Genomic DNA, 21,145 nt, shown 5'->3' with positions numbered 1-21,145 from the left:
GGAATCAGTTCTTTCTAAATGGGCGAGTCTCAAAGTTCATCATTTTAGTGGTTTAAACTAAGTAGGAGTTTGCTCATCCATAGCAGCCTGGACTGCTGAAAATCCAGTTGCCTGACCTCTTAATACGGTCTTCTATCCAGCATTACAATAAAAAGACACTTGATGAGGGCGCTGTGCTAACGTAGCAGGGGTCTGCATGCTCAGCTACATCAATTCTAGGGAATGGAGGGAGCTGAAAGCAGAACTGCATTGAAACACTGCAACACAAAATACCTTCTGCTTCTGTAGTACTGGTGGGAGAGAGTAGTCTGATACGGAACTTGGTAAGCAGCAAGGTATGGTAACATGAAGCCCTTCCCTGATGCTGGTGTGAAGCCAAGATAAAAAAAAAAACGTCCCTTTAACCAGAAGTGACACACATAGGCAAACCAAATATCACTCAAAGCACGAGAACCCTTAAATTGGGGCAGCAAAGAGGAGACCACCGAGAAGATCCTCAGCCACGTACTGGGACAAGGAGGAAATGCTGAGTCTGGGCAGTGCTTTGCGCAAAAGTGCAGGAGCACCCGAGCTGTGCTGCGTGCTGCATGCGACAGCAATCGCCTCTTGCTGAACTGGAAACCTCAGGAGTGCTGCTTTGCACTGGTAGCGAGCTGCTAGCCCACAAAATCGTTTTATGATATTCTCCATAAAGGTTTTTAGAAGCAGTGGTAGGAGAGGACTAAGAATGAATAACTACTGAGTAATCTCACAACGCATGCACAGCTGGCTGTACCTCTGAGCTGTGCTAATTATTTGCAATGCTAGCAATAATTTAATACACGAAACTTGAAAATCTCAGTGTAAATGGAAGTATACTATGTAGAGAGAAAAAGCATTGTGTGAAACAAAATATTCACTTTAAGTTTACGTGTAAGCCTATGCTATACTTACATAACTATAGTACACAAAATTGTCACATGCCTAAATATGCATCGACATACAGTTAAAGAAAGCAAAGGACAAATACTTTATATGTGAGTGAAAAAATGCAGAAAGAAAAAAAAAAGCCTTTTCTTTTAGAAAAACACTAGTGCCAAAAATCAATCCTTTAATATGACTGCAAAAAAAAAAAAAAAAAAGAAATCAAATTTTCACAAAAGGGCAGGGTGACTGTTTTTTAATTTTTGGTGCCTCTGGAGCAATGATGTAGCAAGAGCCCACTGCTACCCTTTCTCCCCTTCTGTATCCTGAAAATTATTCCCACCTGGGGTGCAAAGAGAGGAAATGAAAGGAAGTAGAAAATTATATTTTTCATGAGCTAATCCTGAGAAAGTGACCGTTCAGGTTTCCATGTCTCTTGGCAATAATAATTTAAACAGGGACGGCAATCTTTTGTTATTTTTTGCACAGTTGGAATTCTCGCTTCCAGATAACAGATATTTAAACCGCAATTTAAGAAGAAGAGGAAGACAGTAATCGATAGGTATTCAGGAGTTCTCTCCTCTTAGGACTGCTGCATAGCTCGACACAGTATGCTTCAAAACAGCCCGGATACAAACCTCTCTGGAAATCCTAAAACAAAGTGAGAGCATTGAAAAAAAAAAATCCCTGAAAGCAAACAAAGTACAACTACTGTACCTTTACTTTGGGGAGGGTTCTGACTTCTGTCTCGGAGAACATTAATCTGGTAGACAGCTCCGTAAGGCTCAAAAAGTTCTTTTAACTCTTTTTCCGACCATGAACGGGGAATCTGTCCAACAAACATCTTAATGGCATCTGGGTCTGGTTGGTCTGAATGATCCAAAGCTCCATTCATCTTGTTAGCTGTGCCGTTACTAGAAAGTGGAAAAGGAGATGAAAAGAAAACGCAAGTTAGGAGACTACGCAGTTTTCATGTGCACTAGATGCAGAAGATGATGTCAATTGGCACACAGCAGAAAAAAAAATTGCTATTTAATTAATAGCATAAGTATTATGAACAAAAAACAACGCGATTACATTTTTCATTGAGTCTGGTTTTCTCTGCAGGCTGCTGCTTAATGTCATTATATAAGAAGAGAGCTGCACAATGCAGACTGGTACTTTTGCATTTTGAAGTGGAGGAGAGTTGCAAGGAAGTGCAGATTTCTCTCCATGGCTGTTGTAAACAGAACTGCAGTGAATTCTCACTAAACTGGCTACTGGCAGAAATAAGACAGTGCTGGTGTGTGTGTGCGTGTTTTGTAATAAAGTCACATGAAAGGAATATGAAACACTTGGCAATCTGTCAGATGACTAATGCAAGATGCCAGCGATGAATTTGCAGATTGTGTGAAGCATCCATGTGTGCATCAAATTAGTATGATATTGCCTAGAATGGAAAACACTCCAGCTATGCGGCTGGTCGCTGCCGATTAGTTGCCTACGCTCTTTAAAAAGGAAAAGCAGTCTGCAGAGTGCCAGTCCAAAGCACATTGTTTATTGCACCCTGGCACACAAAAAATGCACAATTCAAAAGGAGAAAGCAGTGGCAAGATTGCCTACTTCACTCCGAGAACTAAAATGCTGCTTCAAAAAGTTTTTCTCCATGAAAAGGACATTAAGTGTTTGAAATTTTTCACACCCCGTAAATTTCTACCCTATCTGATCTCCAGATGTCCATCTAAGTTCAAAACAACTCGACACTTTTGCTGGGGAAAAGCACTTAACCAAAAAACTCCTGCTCTGTGAGACATATGACATACTATGATTTAGGAAGAGTTGTACTTTTCTAAGGAAAAGATTTTAAATACTGAACAGGAACACTGAATTAAAAAATAAATTAAAAAACCCTTGTGCCAGTATTGATTATTAAGGGCAACCATTGCAATTAATTCTTTGGCTAGAGATTCTGTAATGATAATAGTTTTTTGATGCTTAAATTTCAAGAAAGAACGCTAATGAGATGTGACTTTCAGAGTGTTCCTCCCATCTTCCCACCGGGGAAAGGGGTAAGAAGGCGTGCGTGCAGCAATGCTGAACGCTGATCATCCCAAACTTCAGGCATCTCGGAGCCACCTGCCACTATGAAAAAAACTCGGCTTTAATTACAAGTTCTCCGTTTGACAATTGGTCAGGGCGAGTGCCCACAGGAGGGCTTGAAGAACCCCAAACCTGTACGACCACACCCAAATAATATTACATATGTGAAAAAAGGAAATATAAGAATGGCAAGAAAAAAACATCTTTGTGTCATCACAGCTGTAACGTGCAAAGACAAATTATTTAGTCTTCCATGCTTCATCTCCTTGAAAGAACAACACACCTGAACATATTAATATGCCTATATTAACTTTTGCACTTTCCCTACTCACTGCAGGAAGGAGAAAATCATATTAAAGGCAGATTTTAAACCAACAACAAGAAGCTGGATCGCCACTTGTGAAGTGTCTTTAACGCTGATCAACAGAGAATGGGATTTATCACACTCATTTATTAGACAAAATTCCTATTGAACCTACTGGGAGCCTTGCCTGAATAAGAGACTGAAGGATTTGGCCCAGCCTTTTCTATTGTGTTTCATGCACAAATGCCCTCGCTTGTTTTATGCTTGCTCTTTGTTTGAAGATGCTCTACAGGTCCCAAGCACACCGATGCAGCCATCGTGATTTCTCCAGGCATTAGAAGCTGTATTTTCCACACATACCTAATACTTAACAGACAAAAAAAATCCCCAAATAACCCCCACCCCAAACTCCAAGAGACAAAAAAAACCCTGACTCACTTGAGTGATGCCCAATGGGAGCAATGTTCAAGACTTTCAGGGGGTACTAGGCACCTATGTGGCATTTAGACCTCTGGAAAAACCACTCTGCCATTTGATTTCCTATGTGTTTATGTAAAACCCAGTGCATTAAACAACCTTCCTAGCAGGAAGAAAAAGAAAAATTGCAGCCCCATAGCTTAAAATAGCCACGGAAAATGCTCACACTCTCTTTTGGACCTGCAAAGACAAGGCTGAGCTGTGCAGCCACTGGCTTTGTCCTGTACTCAGGCAAGTATTTTCCTTCAGAAATCAGCTTCACTTTTCACTTCATTTATTCTCTGCTTTGTTTACATTAAAAAATGAATTGAGTTCCTTTTCAAATTACGCCCTTCATCTAGTCTCTCTGTTGGATCTCTTCCTCAAGAAATCCACACATAATTACTATGTTAGCCCTAAATTACAGCAGAGGTCATATTTAATAAAGAACAGGTTTATTCCTTTGCTTATTCCTTTACCCGCAGCACCTTTACCACCGAGAGCACTACAATTTCCATCACTAACAAGACAATTTGGAGGAAACCACAAAACCTAACACTTCTAACTGTTTACTCAGGTTAATTGCCCCATTAGCATCAAGTTCCTGCTTTGAGCTTGAGGTTCAGGCACGGGTTAGATCTCTTCTAATTCAACACAACGCTTACGCACTTTCTTTACTTCGGTGGGGCTGAAGTGGAATTACATTGATCATATTCCTGAAATGTTTTATTGGGTAAAGATGGTTAAACACCCTGACTGCAGGTGTAGGCTACCGTGTGCTGTGACACAACGCTCCAGGGGACAGGCTGTGTCACTCGCTGCCTGAATTAACTTGGGCAAGTCATTAAAACTTCTCTAGCTTTAATTCCACCATCCTCTGACAGCTCTGCCAATCCGCTAACTCCTGCAGATTTAGGAAAAAGCAAGCATAACTTAAGACTTTTCTCTATAATTCTTTCCTACTGCAGAGCTGAGCTGCCAACATTTTGGGTTGGGGATAAACAAGTTGAACCCGTGGAGAGGGCACAGCCGGCTCCTTGCTAAGTTACATTTCCTTTGACTTCAGTGCAAACGAAGGCTACCAAGCATCTCGGAGGAATGGTTCCCACCTCTACTGGGGTTTTAAGGAGTGCAACAGTGCTGTCACACCAATGATACTTGCAGGAGCATCCTTACCCAGCGCCGGCAGTAGCTATATGACTACAGCCCACTTGGACAAACCAAATAAGTGGATAAAATAGGGAGATAACAATGAAAAAAAATCAGATTATTTTATATATTTTACAGATCTGCAGTGTACTCAAGGAACAGCAAACATAAAGCACACCTGCCTGACGGTGCAGCTATCACTGAGCTTCTTCAAGTGAGTGCAAAATCCAACCAATCAATATTTTTGATCGCCTCCCAACCAGTCTCTGCTAGAGATGAGTTCCGTTCTCCTCCCCCAGCCTTCATCTTCACCCGCTGGCAGGAGCTGCTCAACACTATGACCTCTTAGTCGCCAGCAACCGTAGGGGTTTTGTTACTTCTCCCTGCCACTGCAATGCTCTCAGAGGAAGCAACTCCTTCCTTCCCCATCTTCTCCTCTCGCTTTACCCAGGAAATAACAACACAGAAGAGAAACGATGGGTGAAACTTTCCGAGCGGAGCCAAAGCAATCCTTGCAAAAGCTCAGGACTACTTCTTGAAAGCACGAGCACAGAGCTAGCTGCGGCTAGGGGACACTAATGAGAAGAGAATCCCTTGACAATTACTGTCAGTACCCAAATGATGACATATATATAAAAAAAAAAGAATAAGAATTAGATTATATGTGGCTTGCTGTCTCTACAACGCAGCAACCCTTCCCTCTGTGGCCAATTTAGCCCATTGGACTCTGGGGTGACCCAGCACATCATCTTTGCTGACAAGGTGTCATCTGTATTGGAGAGAGCAGCCCGAGGGCAGAGATTAAGCCACTGAGTCGCTGGCTGCTTGTGGTCACTGCCAGAGCATCCTCTCTCTCAATTTGTGCCAATTTTCTGTCTAATAACCTAACTACCATTCCATCATTTCAGCAAGTTGACAGGGCCACTCCTTGAGGAGCCAGAGATTGTTTTAATATCGCTGCTGCTTAAGCAGGGGCCCCGGCAAAACCCACTGGATGCCTTCTCTGCCTCTCCCATTCATGTCTGTAATTACGGCCAAGCTGCTAAAGTGACCTGACCGCTACTGAGAGAGAGAGGCAGGCTTCAGAAACAAAGTCTGGATCAAAAGGGACCCTCTTAAATTCATCACTGTTAAGATCTTTGGCATTAATCCCAACTCACTCCCGTTCACAAACTAGGTGTCAAGCCAGGTGCTGAAAACCTGTTTTTATTGGGACTGAATGGGTTTGCATCACACCCGTGTTTTCAATCCCTTTGTAATCCTGTCCAGAACACTTCCCGTTCTTCTGTTTTGGTCAATTCCTCTCGCAGTCCTCACCCTACTTTAATGGCTTTGCTGTTTTGTTGGAGATTTGCCTTTTTCACATCTGATGGTACGCGACCAAACAGCACATCCCTGGAAGAACATTTCATTCCTAAGCACCAAAACGACAACGACAACATGCTAAGGAACAGGCTACAAGTGTAAAGCCCACTAAATCCAACCTAGCACGGAAACATCAAGGTTTTACAGCAACAGATATTTCCATCCGAGCTGCCAGGGTACCGCACGAGCTGACCGAGGGGACACCACCACTCCGACAGACTCCAACCGCTGGCAGAAGAGACAACGACCATCACCTTACCGTGCTTGAAAATCGTAACTGCTGGCTTACGAGCAAATTTTATCTGGAAGGACCCAAAAGGGCTTTATAAACACATTGTTTAGAGAGGAATGGCTTCATCGTAAGGTGACAGACGGCAGCTGTTTAATGACATGGAGCATTATCGCACAACAATTTCAGCCAGGAAGGGTAGAACAATACCATACCCCATTGGAAACTGCAGGGGGTTGGGATTTAGAGACACAGAATGTAATTACCTAAATTGGATTTCGGCCAGCAAAATGAGGGCCAGAACCTCTGACAAAACAAAACGAGATAAAACAAAAAGAAGCCGTTCTATATTTTTAAGCCACAAATGACCAGGTCTCTGTGTTTTTTTGGGAAAAAAAGTTAATATCCAGAAGCTTTCTGGCCCATCAGTGTTTTCACAGGGCAGTAGCTCAACAGCAGCTCAGAGGAAAGATGAAGTTTCATAAATCGTTAGCTGCTCCTGTGTCTTGTACAGGTTTTGGCACAACTATAAACCACTAGTAAGAATAACAATAATAATTATTAAGTTACACATATCCATACCGGCAGCTGCTGAATGACTCTGACATCGTGCCCCATTAATGCCGCAGCTCACAGCGGGACGAGTCCTGCACATGCAGCAATGCCTACAAAGTAATTTTCTCCAGGTTTCCCCGCGCCCAGAGGCAGGGTGACAACTTCTGGCGGCTGCACGACTTGCTCAGCTGGGTTTCTGCTACGCTGGAAGGCCAACTGCAATTTCAGAAGGGGTACCGAAACTCTGAGCTCAGACAACATTCTCTCTTACTCCGTCTTACAGACCCATAAAGCCTGAACAAAGAGCCGAGTAATTCTTCATCCATCCAGCAGAGAGCAACAGCACTTGCACGCACACACCACATGAACCACACGAACAATTCTCATGGCTTTTAATACCTGGCATCCAATGCGGAGATTTTATTCTTGTCAATAGCTAATAATACTCAAGTGCTCATGTAAGCACTGAATGGTAAATGCAAAGATGTTTTTTCTCCCATTGCCTCCATGTCTGCAGAAATTATCTGTAAAAGCATAATGTTGCTTAAGACAATGGAGTCTTTTTTTTCTGCCTTGACAAGTGATCTAAATTTCACAGTCATTTTTGTTCTGATGGAGTCGGTGTTTAGCTGTAGCTCAGGTTTGCTAACTCTCTCTGTATTTTGCCTCATACAAACCGTGGTAAAATGTTGGTCCCCTAGAAGGGACTGCTTGTGTCCTGATCAATTCCAAATTTAGTACATGTGATCCCTTTCATGCCTTAAATGCAAATTTTCCGTAGGGTGAGGAAGTAGCATCCTGTCACCGAGGAGGACTGACGTGAAAATCTGAGGAAAAAAATCCTTTTCCTACACTGAAATTTTTCTTGATGGGAAACACATTCTGGCTGGGAGAAGGAGAAGCAGAGGGAAGGCATCTTTCAAACAGCTGGGTCAGAATGCACGATGCTGAAAGTGACATGGGAAAAGTACTGAACCACACACATACAGCATCAGGAGAGAGCTGAATACACCTGAGGTACAACACATTATTCTTCAGAGATTCCTCATTAGTATTACAGGAAGGAATCAAGGATACGTATGGAAATCATAATAATAGCTATGTTAAAATGCAATTACCTTGTGCACTTGTGGCGCAGATTAGAGCACAGACACTCCTTTGTGCCAAGGCTTGTTGACTTCCTAAAATTAGCCCTGAGTTGTGCTCACCAAAGCTAATGAGGTCGTGTCTGTCCTGACCTGGCTACAACGTCCCCCAGGCTCACTGCTAACTATTTACCTCTAGAGGCCAGTGGCTGCTCCAGTGCTTGGCCTCTTGGTTGCTGCACCACCTCCATTCCAAAACACTTGGATTTGAGCCTGGGGTTGCAAACCGAATTGTGAACATCCTTTGCATATGTGTTTAAAACCAACGGTAATGCTTCCTAGAACTATAGAGTCAAGATGCAGTAACTCTGCAAAAGCTTTGCACATCTGCTATATCACACCTTCAGAAAAAAAAAAAACAAAAACAAACAAACAAAAACTCATAATCACAGATATCTTAAAAAAAATTATATTCAGTGTAGTGGCTTTAAGCTGTCTCAACTCTTACCACTAGTGTATGGACCTCTGTTTTAGCAGCAAATTATTTTTTGGAACATGCAGTAGTGCTTAGTGATATGCATGTGCTCTACATGGACAAAACTTACACAAATTAAAATACATATTTTATATTTAGACTACACACACATATATACAGAGAGACAAGGGAAAGAATGAGTGCAGAAGGGAAGATAAACAGAGAGAGGAAGAGCTGTTTTTTCAAGTCCTCTATTTTGGAAACCAATTAAAATATCATTACTAGTTCATCCAATAGTGGCAGCAAACAATTAAACGCGCCATCTGTACAGGTCAGGACTGGGTAGTATCTTTCTGTTTATGCTGATAAAACTTATAATGGTCTACTTTCAGCATATTTAAGTATTTGCCTATGCTAGCCTGTTGATTTTACTGAACTTGAACTAGGAGAAGCTCAATGCTCAGTAAAGGATGGCTGCCCTTTAACAGCTGAAGAAAGCCAAACCCATCCCAACCCTTACTTTCTTGGGTTTGACCCCCGTCTTGTTCAGGTGGAGGGATGAGGATCACTCATCTCTAAGGACACATGATAAGAATGATGAAAAATGCTTGGAGATCTGCACCGGCAGGCTGTATATTAGGCCCAGCCTTTATCTTTCAGCCTTTCCTGCAGGCTTTAGGAACTAACTAATTCAAGGCTGGATGAGGTCCTCCAGGCATCACCATTCTGCTAGACAGCTCAGCTTAGGCAACCACCCAAGAAGTCAGTTTTGCTTCCTGAGCAGAATTTGCTCTGTACATTAAACCTGTAAACAAGCTTGGGTCTGTCTCCGTCAGGTGTAAGGTTGGTGCATTTCTAACTCCACGCAGCAGGAAATAAAAAGTAACACAAGAGTTTGGACATTACCAATAAATACCAAAGGTGTGACGTTTGAATATCTGTTTTCTGTTGGCCAACTAACAGGTGGATGTCTGCACATCTGGCTTTGACGTGGACAGGTTAGCATTAACAAAGGCTTCTTGTTTATCATTTTTCCATCTCTAAATCAATCTCTGTTATGATGAGAACAGTGGCAGTTCATCCCAACTACGATGCTCATGAGCAGCGACTGTGACTTTCTGTTCCACTTTTACTGTACCCCACACTGATGTTTCTCACTGTAATCTCCTTGGAGCAGAGGTTGTCCTTTTGTGCAAAATCTATGTTACATTTAAATTGGACTCAAATTGCAAAGGGGCCCTCTCCACATTTCTGTAAGTTGGACAGGACCACAGAGAGCACTGAAGCACTTGCAGAATGAAATTACAGTTTTGGGGCACCGATTGACACCATTTTTCCTATGAAGTAGAGTTTCAAGTGGCTGACTGCTCAATATTAATGGTGTGGATTATCAATGCTTTGCTTTACGCATATTTGCAGTGAAGAATACTTCTTTCTGTATGGCAAGAAACATTTATTGATGCTACTTTAAAAAAAAAAAAGGATTTGATTACAACCAAATGCTTATACATTTGTGACATGCCAACAACCACATTAGAATAGTACCAGGCTTTTAAAATTCAGGACACGTAGGACCATCTGTTTTCTTGTCAACAACATCAGTCTCTCTCTCCACACCTACTAATCAAAATGTACTAAGTTGCTACTCAACTTCCTCCTTCTTTTGCCCCCAGAAACATCAAAAGCAATAATGAAGGCTTAAAAAATATATATTTTTATGTAGTAATTAATGACGTGACAATTTCAGCAGGCTTTATGTGCAGGCTGGCAGTTACCTGCAAGTTCTTCTGTGGTTTGAAAGGACTTGCCTACTTCATGGCAAACTGTGTCCTGGAGCTGGGGAGGGATGGAGAAGATGGGAAGGAATCCTCCAGGCATTTGTTTGGAAACACAGCAGAGGTTTCAGTGCACTAAAACCAAATGATTATTGCAGGAAGTACTGTACAGCATGACATATTTTCAGCCTGGCACCCATGTGTGTACCCGCTTGTACCCGCTTGCTGCTGAGCTTCACAGAGCACAGAGAGCTGGTTCCATAGGGCCCAAAAGCGTAAGTCAAAAGAGAGGGAGGCCAACAGTTCGTGGCCAACAAGGCTGCTTTACCTAAATAGCTCCCTTAAAAAGGGAATGGAAGATCACAGCACTGCTCTTGTTAAGGGTCCTGCCAATTTCAGTTAGCTGGGCTTATATATGGGAGATCTGAAATAGACAGTTAAAGCAAGCTGTGACATTCAATTTTCTTACTTAAAACAAAATATCCTATCAGGCTTGCTCTTAGTCCCCCCTTCTACAAATCAGAATATATGAAAAGATTATTGTCCAAAGTATGATGCAATTGTAATTTTAACAAGTTGAGCATCGTTATAGCAAAATCCCTCTCAGTTGATTTTTTTTTAAACCATTTCTTCATTTTTTTTTTGACACCACATCTGGCATATAGAATACAGATGATCATTTGTTTATATATCTGTCTAAATGCCTTTTCCAAACACAGCCAGATGGAGCCTTTCAAAATCAAATTAATTTCAGATTAATTCACTCTGGACCCACTCCAGTTTCATGACTCTATGCTTTGAGGCACCATCTAAATTGATTTAGAGTCATGAACTTAGAGAGCTCAAGTCCTTAGGTATAGAAAAAAAAATCTTTCTTGCATACTGAAAGAGTCAGCAAATCAAGAGTCCGCAATCGTAAGTTTTTGCTGCTTCAAACAAACTCCCAAATCAATCTCAGAATGCATCAGTCTACATAATGCCAAAATCATCTATAAAAACCTCCATATTTCGCCCCCCAAAACCACACCAGAATTTATATCTTCAATGCTCTGACCTTCCTTGATGAGCCCAATAAAATTTATTGCTCTAATTAAAAAGCAAAATAAAAAAATGTTGCTCTAAACCTTGCAATAAGCAGCATAGAAAGACAGGAGACAGGTAATAAAAATCTCCACTGCAATAGATTTATCTAAGGAACTATAAACAAATGTAGCCTGCAAACACTGTGGGCTTGCATACTGTCAATCCTCTATGGATGCCTTTATTATCTCACTTGTTTCAATTGCAATTTGGGTTTCCATGGAGATGTAACAGTCAACTCTGGAAAATTATAAGATAAATGTCAGGCAGTGATAACGGTGTTAATGAAGCTTCATTGACAAGCAGAACTATGCTTCAAATAATAGGCATATTTCTATTAGCATATGTATAACCTGTCCAGAAAAGGAAGAAAAAAAATCCCAACAACTGGGAAAGACAATATTAAAAAATTAAAACGAAACTGTTTATATATAAGACATGCAACACACAATGAAACATTGCATCTATGTGAAATGATGAATTCCTAACAAACAGAAGAGATGTTGGTTTGAAATTTAATTGCCTGATTCCTTTTGAAATTTCTGCACTCTGCCATCACGCTGAAAAAAGCGCTCGGCTGACATGCGCAGAGGCACTTCTGCATGGTGTGACACTTGTTTCCCTACAACGCGAGGCTGGAAGGATCTGCTTCACCAGGCACTTTGGATCACGCAGTTTTCCAGTTCCCAAATACAGCTGCAGCGAGCTGGTGGAAAGATGCAGACCTCAGTGGAAACACAACCAGCATCTACAGAAACACAGCTCTTGGGTGCTGGGCATGCTCAGGGCAGGGTGGTCAGCCCTCCGCATCTGGCTATGTGCTGGGATTAAGGGATGCTGCTGGGGTGACTTGGTGGGCTCGCCTCCTACCTCTGCACCAAGTGAGCCAGGAGAAATCATATGGAGAAGCTGTCGACTGTCTTTGAAGGACTGTACCCGACTTTTTGCTTCCCTCACATGGAAAGGTTTCACTGAGCTGGAGGTCAAAGAGGTGACAAAGCTGTTTTCTGCAGCATGAAGGGAAACACAGAGCACTGAGCTTCGCTTCAATGAATCAAGGGTTTGATTCGGGCAGGTTGGGAACTTCCACAACTGGCCGGGGAAGGAGCCTGACCACTGCAGTACTTCAGGTTTAATTTAGGCAATTCACCAGGAGTCAGGAGGAGCAGGGCAGAAGTACAGCAATCCTGTCTCAGAAGTTTCTAGGACAATTTTTGCAGATGGATGAGATGTGCTAAGATATTCACTGCCTATCCACTAAGAGGTGTTTCTGCTGGCTGGAGAGCCAAGAGGTGCTGGAGGTTGTTCCCATCTCTTCTCATCCCACTATCTGGCCTTTTTAACTCCTCAAGGTGGAGCCAATCTTGTTGTAAGAGTGAAGAGTCTTGGAAAACTGGGTTCTGGTATTAGCTGAGTGTTAGGTTACAGACAAAATGATGACATTGAAAATCAGAATCAAGCTTGGTTTAGTGGCAGAGAAGGGTGAAATCTTAAACCTACAAGCAAACAAAGAAGAAAATCTTTATCCCTCCCAAGGTTTGAGAATAAAGTATGTGGGCAGGCAAAACTTTGTGTATTGTGGGAAAGCTTTCAAATATCACTGGGATGAATAATCTTATGAAAATATAGCTCGACTGAACATCTACATGCAGAGCAGGAGGCAGGATGACTTTGCCATTTACACGGAAAATAAAGCAGGGGTGTGGGGTCAGGGGTTTGCTCTTTTTCCCTTCCTCTCCACCGAACTCCTCTGTTCCTCCCACCTCTTCTAAATTCTGCCTGTTTAGTAAAGGAGACCATGAATGCTGTCTGGGAAATGCTTCCCCGTTCTTCAGAGTGGTGTATGGAAATCTTTGGTTAGGTATGGGGGGCAGAAAAGGGAGTGGGAAAAGTACCCAGCCTTTCTGTAGAGCAGAGCTCAGCTCTGATCAGATTGCTGGACAACCACGAAGTCAACAGGGATACATATTTCTTTCAAGTCATATTGCAGGGAAGTTAAAAAAAAAAAACAACTTCCCTGTTTCTGAATCTTTTATAATCACTCCTCTATACTACATACTAGAAAAACCTAAGTACCTCATTAGATTGCTACTGAAATGTCAATAGTTAGAAGGTGATTTTCCCCAATGATTTCCAACATACTTATAACTCTCTGTAGTGCTTTTTTGGGGAGAAAAAAAAAACAACAACAGAAACAAAAACAAAAAACCTCTCCTTCTACTGGTTGTTGATTCTATGTTACACCATGAATACTCATACCAACTTCATGGAAGAGAGAATAATGAAATAACGTGGAGCTTGACTTCAACTGCAGCTGGGAAAATCTTATATACTATTGCTAGCGTTGGATGTTGGTAAAACCAGGTCGCACCAGATGTACCACTACCGACACATGCAATGGTGATATGTGGATTACAGAAGAGAAACTGGCTCCGAACCCACAATACTAAGCAATTTTTAATGGAAAAAACACACTGTGTGTGCTGGGTGGAAAGCATAGCTTTGGACAAAGGGCAAAATGGGCCACGCTGTCTCCATTTCGCCCCTGTTGAAACTTCTACATCCCACTGCAATATGTACGCTATGCTCTTCAAAACAGGATTCTTTTTCCTTTGTATTTTTGGCTGCCAACATTTATACTTTAACATCTACAGAGAGAGCGGTTATGTAAATGCACTGACACACAATTAGTCAACAGAGAACATGAGCTCTAAGGTAAATCTTAGTTAAAGTACAAAATATTATTCAGTTTCTTATATTTACCCTAATATTACGAATAATTTATTTTGCTCCCCTGCATTACATGGCTACAATATTCTTTTAAGACTTACAAGAAAATAAACAATGACATATAATTAGGAAAGGAGCAACTCTCCTTTTAAGAGCATCATTCAAAGAAATGAAAAACCTCAGAAAAACTGGTTTAAATTTTCCTAATAAACATACCATGAAAAATCCCAACATCACCACACCCTAACACACACAATTCCGAAATCATGTGGGAGTCATTTATGGGGACACTGCTGACTTCAAAGGCAGACCTTCATCTTCTCTGCACAAGCTGAGCAGTGGAAAACCATCCGAGCGCTCTGAAGCCTCTTGCCAAACCGACAGGCAAACACATCGTGAAACGTTGTCGAAAACTGTGTTTTTTAAGGTCATAGCAAATACTTGCCGCAGGAGAAATTTAAAAGGATAACTTCTTAATTGGATGTTTTGGACAGAAGCTTGTTCTAGTAGGTTATTTATTCCCATGGAGGTTTTACTCACAAATGCAAAATGAATCCAGGTTTTGGGGGCTGGCTGGCACCCTTCCAGAAGAAATGGGAAAGGAGGAGATGGGAAAAATGGGAATAACATCCCCATCCCATTGGCCATCCCGTGACGTACAAAGCTTCTTAACTTCAAAAGCCTCGTGCACCAGCAAAGGCAGCTAAAGACTTGTGGATGTATTTTTAAGCTCCCTGTAACGTACTCAACCTGCAGAAACTTGGCCATCTCAGGTCTGGCTGGCCGTTAGCACCAGTGGGAAACGCGGTGTGATTTATAGAAATCTCTGTCATCACACCGCAGGGTTAATTTCTTTCCTTCTTTTTTCTTTTTCTCTCCTCCCCCTGAAAGTGGAAAACTCTTATTTGCGATGACAAGTCTTTGGAAAGCCAGAGGATTAGTAACACCATGTGGTTCCCCAAGATCTCTAGCCCTTTTCCAACTGTTTTCCCATACAACCCCTCTCTGTACGGACATCGTCACCTTCTCTCAGCAGATGGAAAAAGGAAGAAACCTGCCCTGGGGCAGGCAGAGGCACCTGGACACTGCCGATGGGAGAACACAGAACCGAAGCTCGCAGGTGTCATTCGCTTGATAGGGGAAACACAGGGGAATCCAAGGGGCAGAGATGGCATTTTAATATGGGGCCATTTGTTTTAATGATCTGAGGTCTGAACCTGCTGGGTTTCTAAGTGAGAAAAATAGAGAAAAAACCTGAAGATTTAAGGTTTTCTTACTTTGGTGTAGCGCAGACAGGGATGTCTGTGCCTCGTGTCCAGGGGGGCTGTCAGCTGTGGACACCAAACGTGGAGTTTAGTTGAGCAACTTCAAATTCATCAAGAAGGGTATTACTAACTGCTTACTATAAGGCACATCCATTCTCATGCTATAACCATCCTACAGAGAAGACAAAAGCCTACAGAAGAACCAAACTGGGAAGTGTTGCTAATGGGAAAAAGCAGAGGGCAACATAACAAAGAAACTGGTTTCTCAGCCACGCTCTTGTAAGTCTCTTCCCTTTGCTGTGCTTATTTCCCTCACCTTAGAAGGGGAGCATTATGTTCCCATCCCAGTGAAGTACCTTGAAACATTCAGAGGAAAGCACTACATGAACGTTGAACTGTTATAGTATTAAAGACAAAAAAAACAAACCCGAAACCTTTCATGATATGCTTTTTTTTTTTTTTAACTTCATGCAATTCTAATTTGTCTTTTAAAAGCAGTATTTGAAAATTATGCAACACGGCAGAAGTGAAGTACTTTTCAAAGCCTACTATTATTATTTGCGTTGCATGAGCATCTCTGAGGCCCCAAACAATGCTGGCTGCTTTTTAAGTAGCAGACCTAATTTTATTAGTAAGCCCAGATGTTTTCCCACTATTTTCATATGTTAGGAAACATGATGCACTCCCAGAGGACTTTAATAGGTGGTTAAGAAAAAAAGAGGAGAAGGAGACACAGCACGTCTAAATTCACTTATCCTACAAAGTCAGGAATATTTAATCTATTGTTTTCTACCAAGTATCTTCATTAAGCAGCCCAACTTTCCTGTGTTTACATCTCTCCGTGATTGGACTGAATGCCAATACAGTTGACTGAAGTAGTTTATGCTTTATTAAAAATTGTCAGACAATCTGGGGGTTACCATCTAGGGTTTTCTGTCACAATGGGTATATGTTCCATGAAGTTTCAAGATGGATGGAACGCGAATCTTATGTGCCAATTCACATCTGACATCACTTCACATTTGTCAGTCATTTATCCAGTACATCTTCTGTTATCCTTTGCTATTCCACTTCCCCAGGGAAGTCGTCACAGCACTGAGCCTGCCGGAGTTCAAGAAGTGTTTGGACAATGGTCTCAGACACATGCCCTGATTTTTACTTATTTATTTATTTAGGTGGTCCTTTGGGGATCCAGGAGTTGGACTCGATGATCCTTGTGGGTCCCTTCCAACTCAGATATTCTAAGATTCTATTTATTTCGAAGATGCATTGTGGAGCAGAGTTGCATTAGGCTGAGATGCTAATTAAAACTACCTTGAAATATTAGCAGCTATACAACATCTGATCGGTATAAGAAAAATAGTTTGGATATGAAAATTGCTATTAGTTTTTACATAAAATAAATTATTTAATAAATTCTAATTTTCCGAGGGATTTTTTACAAACAATGGGGATTAACAAATATAATGTATACATTTCTGTACTTAATAAACAGAAAAATCAACCTTGACAGTGTACTTTTGCATATTTCAGAACAGATACGCAGCCCACATGGAAAAGGAAAGCGATTACAAGCTTTCCCTTATCCACATGGAGCTGTAAGAAGCTCAGAGTCAGCAAAGGCAGCGCACTTATGACAGCAGTGGACGTACCACTGACAGCTACATCAAAACTATGCATCCTCGAGGAGTCATTAAGTCTAAATCACAGCTTGCGATTCCTAATCTTACACGGTTAATGGGTCTGTATTTCTTAAAGATGGGAATATTGGTGCAAGTAAGATTTCGACTTTAGGAGATCCGCTTTACCAGCTCAGTTCTACGAGTGCTGCAGAAATGTACACAAAGCTTTACAAATGACCTCATTTCTACCAGGAAAGGACAGCTCAGCTATGTTCTATATTTTCTTGAACTGAAAGGAAGGCCCCACAGCCAAACTGTCATGTCTAATCATTGTGTTGCTTGAGCGTGTTTAAAACAAACAACTTTTTTTTTTTCCTTTAAAAAACAAAAGCCATGGAGCAATTGTAGTGTTTGAGAGAGCAGGAGATGCACTTTCTAGCACATAACCATGACACGAGAAGAGCAGTTTTTCCCAGTTTGATGAATGAGCCTTATAGGGATACGGTTTCACCTCATTAATGATCTGAGCTGATTATTCCCTCCCCCCACTTTTCCTTTTAGGTCATGGATCAAATGTGACCCACTTTCCTTGAATGCTTTCCCACCATCTCTTTTTCCCATTAGAGTAGAAAGCCAGTTGCTAAGGACACATTACAAAGCTCCCACGCAACCACTAAATATCTCCCCACCCCAAACACACACACTTTTCTTCTCCCCTGCCTTTCTGATATTTTCCCCCCTCTCAGCATCCACTCTGAACAAGATCCTGCTTTACATTCAGGAAAGCCAACAACTGCTTATAAGGACAAGCTTAGCACGAGAATAGGATTTTCTAATGACTACAGAGACTCCTGGGGCCCTTCATATTTAAAAAAATATAAAGGCAGCAGCCTTGGTTTTTAATTACTCCTAATTCTAAATCTCATGGCCTTAAACACAATAGCTCTTTCAACTCGGAAAAAAATGACACTAATCAGTAACAGAGTCCCCTGCGCAACCTGCTAGCCCTCTGATGGCATTGCAGTGTTTGCACTGTTCTGATTTTTCAAGGTTGACCAATGAGTCAGCAAAGCCACGATGACTTAAAAGCATTAGATCATGCAAGTAAAATGGCTTTTTTCGCATACAGTGCTGGATGGGTTGCAATTAGCAAGGGGAATCAGGACAAGGCAAATATTGTAAGAGCAGGGAGAGACAAATAGGGAATTAAGGGAGATGGTGTTCATTTTGGAGCAAATGAGCCCCAGATGTTAAGGTATTTGGGGCTTAATACGGCCCCTCTCACTAACCAGGTAAGGAATGTAATTAAAAAGCCTTAAGGTTCAATTGCTGAGGCTCAATAGAAAGTAAATGAAGAGTTCATCCATCTGCCCTACTTCCCACAGAGTAGCCAACTAGTATTCCAGCTTGGTGCAAACTTCTGTGAAACAGAAGATTGTTCCACAATACTTTCTAAGAAAATCCTTGGCCTGGGCATTTGTTAAAGAAGTCATTCCAAGTGTCTCATTTAAAATTTAAAGGTGAGGACATAACATTGCAGCAACTTAATTTCCCCGAAGATTTCAATTTTCTGTGTCATTATTACACTGCCCAGTACTCCACAATGCTGGCATTGATTTTGATAACCAATACCTCTGATCCTCGAGCAAGTAGATGAACACACTATGATGAATGTTTCCATTATATAGATGGACATTTAAGCTACAGCTACAGAATGGACAAGGTGAGGATTTGGTCACAACCTGCATTTCTACCTCATACCACCTGTTCTTTTTCCACGGCACATCCAGAACACGCTTCCTCCTAACTCTTGTCCAGATGACAGAAATTATACCCTCAGTGGGATTATCCAGCCAGCAGGATGGTGAACCCGTATGTCGGAGCTGAATAGTACCACTGACAGCACAAAAAGATTAGTCACCAGGATCCAAACAAAATGAACCATAAATACAATTACTGTTGAACCACCAGTGATCAAACTAAGGATGGGTTTCCAGTAGTAGTGGTCTAAGGAAAAGACTCCTGAAAAAAACTTAAATCCTGTTGGTTGCCTGAGTTCCTGAACTCAGACCAAAATCTCCAATTTTGGATTAAAGGAACAATGCCGTTAGCTTTATTTGAAGAACAGACTTTTACCCTCTATATTGACTGAGCTGCCCGCCAGAAAGAGGACCCTGACATATGGCTGAAGCTGCCAAGAATCCCGAAGAGAGTCCCAAGTGCTCCTTACATGTACATGGAAAGGACGGGCTGGATCCGTAGGCAGAATTCAAGGGAAAAGGCATCATTTGTCCATCTGAAACAGGCAATCAAACCTATGTTTTCTGGACATTCAAATAACTTTTGATAACCTTGGCCAAATTTTCTTCTCCTTCATTGTATACCCTATTCCTCTACTTCCCTTTGTACTTGGTCTTTTTCCTACCACTCCTTTTTTCCTTTGTCCTTAAGACACCTTTTCTTTATGCTTAGTTTATTTGCTCTTGACTAAACTCATTATTCCAGCAAAAATATATCAAACATATACAAACAAGGAAAGCTGCCAAGGTAACTGGCCCTCATTACTGCTTTTTTCCTGGACAGTATTCTGAAAAACAGAGTGAGCAACGGCAACTTCAAAGTGTTTGAACACAGGACTCTTAGCATCATCTTCTATCATTTTCCAGCAGTTCAGATTCCCAACAGTTCTCTTCCAGTCCACAAAAATAAATGTGTTGTACACCGCTGACTTCTTTTTCTCTTTACTGTTTTTGTCAAAGTGCTTTCAAGCACCTGTGATATTCTACAGCCACCACTGCTTGTTCCTCGTGTGCTTAACTTCATAAAGAACACACAAGTCAGGTAGAGGAAAAACTCATCCTTAGCCCTTCCAGTAGCCAAGGCAGAGCTGTCCTCTGGGGTGCACTGGTTATCTGCTCACTACATGATTTCTGAAAGACACTCCGCTGCCACTTCCTCCAGTCCCCAACAGTGGCTGAGCTCCCAGCAGAGCTCCTGTGCAAATCAAACACTGAGCAGATAGGCATCAATTTTCTCCCTCTGCTATATTCTGGAAAAGAGATGTCACACAGCAGCATTCAGCTGCTCCATTTTGGTGTTTAGTGTGCCTTGCATCATCATTTCAGTGGTATATGCAAGCAGTGACTGTTTTCCAAAGGCAGACACGGGGAGCCAGGTTACAATGCAGTGAAGAATACCCGTTACTGTAAATTAAAATCCTTAAACAAATCACCAGCAGTGAAACAATCTCTGCTTCAATTACGTGGTTAGCTGGCACATCAAGTCTTTTCTTGCTTTGGCCAGAAATGCTGAAGCCATGATTGATCTAATCTGTAATCATGTTGTTTATTTCAAATTAGAGATAATACAAAAAGCACAACATCGTGCATATATTCACAGCACCATTGCAGACATCCAAAAGGAAGTCTATTTTATCTTCACTGCTTTGCATTTTAACCTAATTTATTCCCTTTTGCAGTCTATGGTAAATACAATATTTGCTTTTAGAGTTCTGACTCTCCAGGGGTTAGCAAGGAAAAGTACTTAACACAGAGATTATCTTTCTGGCGTTGCACTGTACGAATGAAAATTGTTACATTAATGGGAGTATGCAGTCATATTCAAACACCATTAAGTACCTCTCCAGAAAACGGAGGGAAAAAGAGTGATGAACTACAGCATAGTTCTGCTTGGACTTGCAAGTACGTTTGTGTTTCTCCCCCTTCCCCAAGCACAGGATTCCCCGGGAAGGAATTTCCAGCCTTTCTTCTTCTTGCTTTAACTTCTTCTAGCCTGTGCTATGAGCAAGAAGGAATATTAATACAAAACAGGTTCGGAAGCACAGCCACACACAACAGCTGATTCCCTGAATTGTAAGGGAATGTACAAATCCTTGTACAAATCCTTGTACAAATCTTGTACAAATCCTGCAGCAAAATTCTGCCAATTCAAATTCAAATTGTAAGTCGAATATGGACTTACATCATCGGGACCCAATTTCATACCTATAAACCCAAATCCTGTGCATGTCTGCATGCACAAATTGCTTTCAAAGAGACCAGGGCTTGCTACTT

General features: G+C 41.5%; 1 protein-coding gene across 13 annotated transcripts in view; it reads right to left on the bottom strand.

Annotated features, from left to right (window-relative positions):
* Positions 1-21,145, bottom strand: part of CELF2 (CUGBP Elav-like family member 2) — a 371,782-nt gene that overhangs the window by 130,590 nt on the left and 220,047 nt on the right. For 11 of the 13 annotated variants that reach the window (XM_050708247.1, XM_035549355.2, XM_035549356.2 and 8 more), the window contains one exon: positions 1,621-1,817. In XM_050708247.1, coding sequence (XP_050564204.1) covers positions 1,621-1,817 — 197 coding nt within the window. Of the gene's footprint in view, positions 1-1,620; positions 1,818-1,980; positions 2,132-7,067; positions 7,089-21,145 lie in introns of those variants that run through there. The other 2 variants (XM_035549357.2, XM_035549358.2) reach the window with 2 other exon arrangements.

This window comes from Cygnus atratus, chromosome 1 (genome assembly GCF_013377495.2).
Source record: "Cygnus atratus isolate AKBS03 ecotype Queensland, Australia chromosome 1, CAtr_DNAZoo_HiC_assembly, whole genome shotgun sequence".
In the NCBI taxonomy this organism is placed as follows: Eukaryota; Metazoa; Chordata; class Aves; order Anseriformes; family Anatidae; genus Cygnus; species Cygnus atratus.
This window is presented reverse-complemented; position numbering and strand designations above follow the sequence as displayed.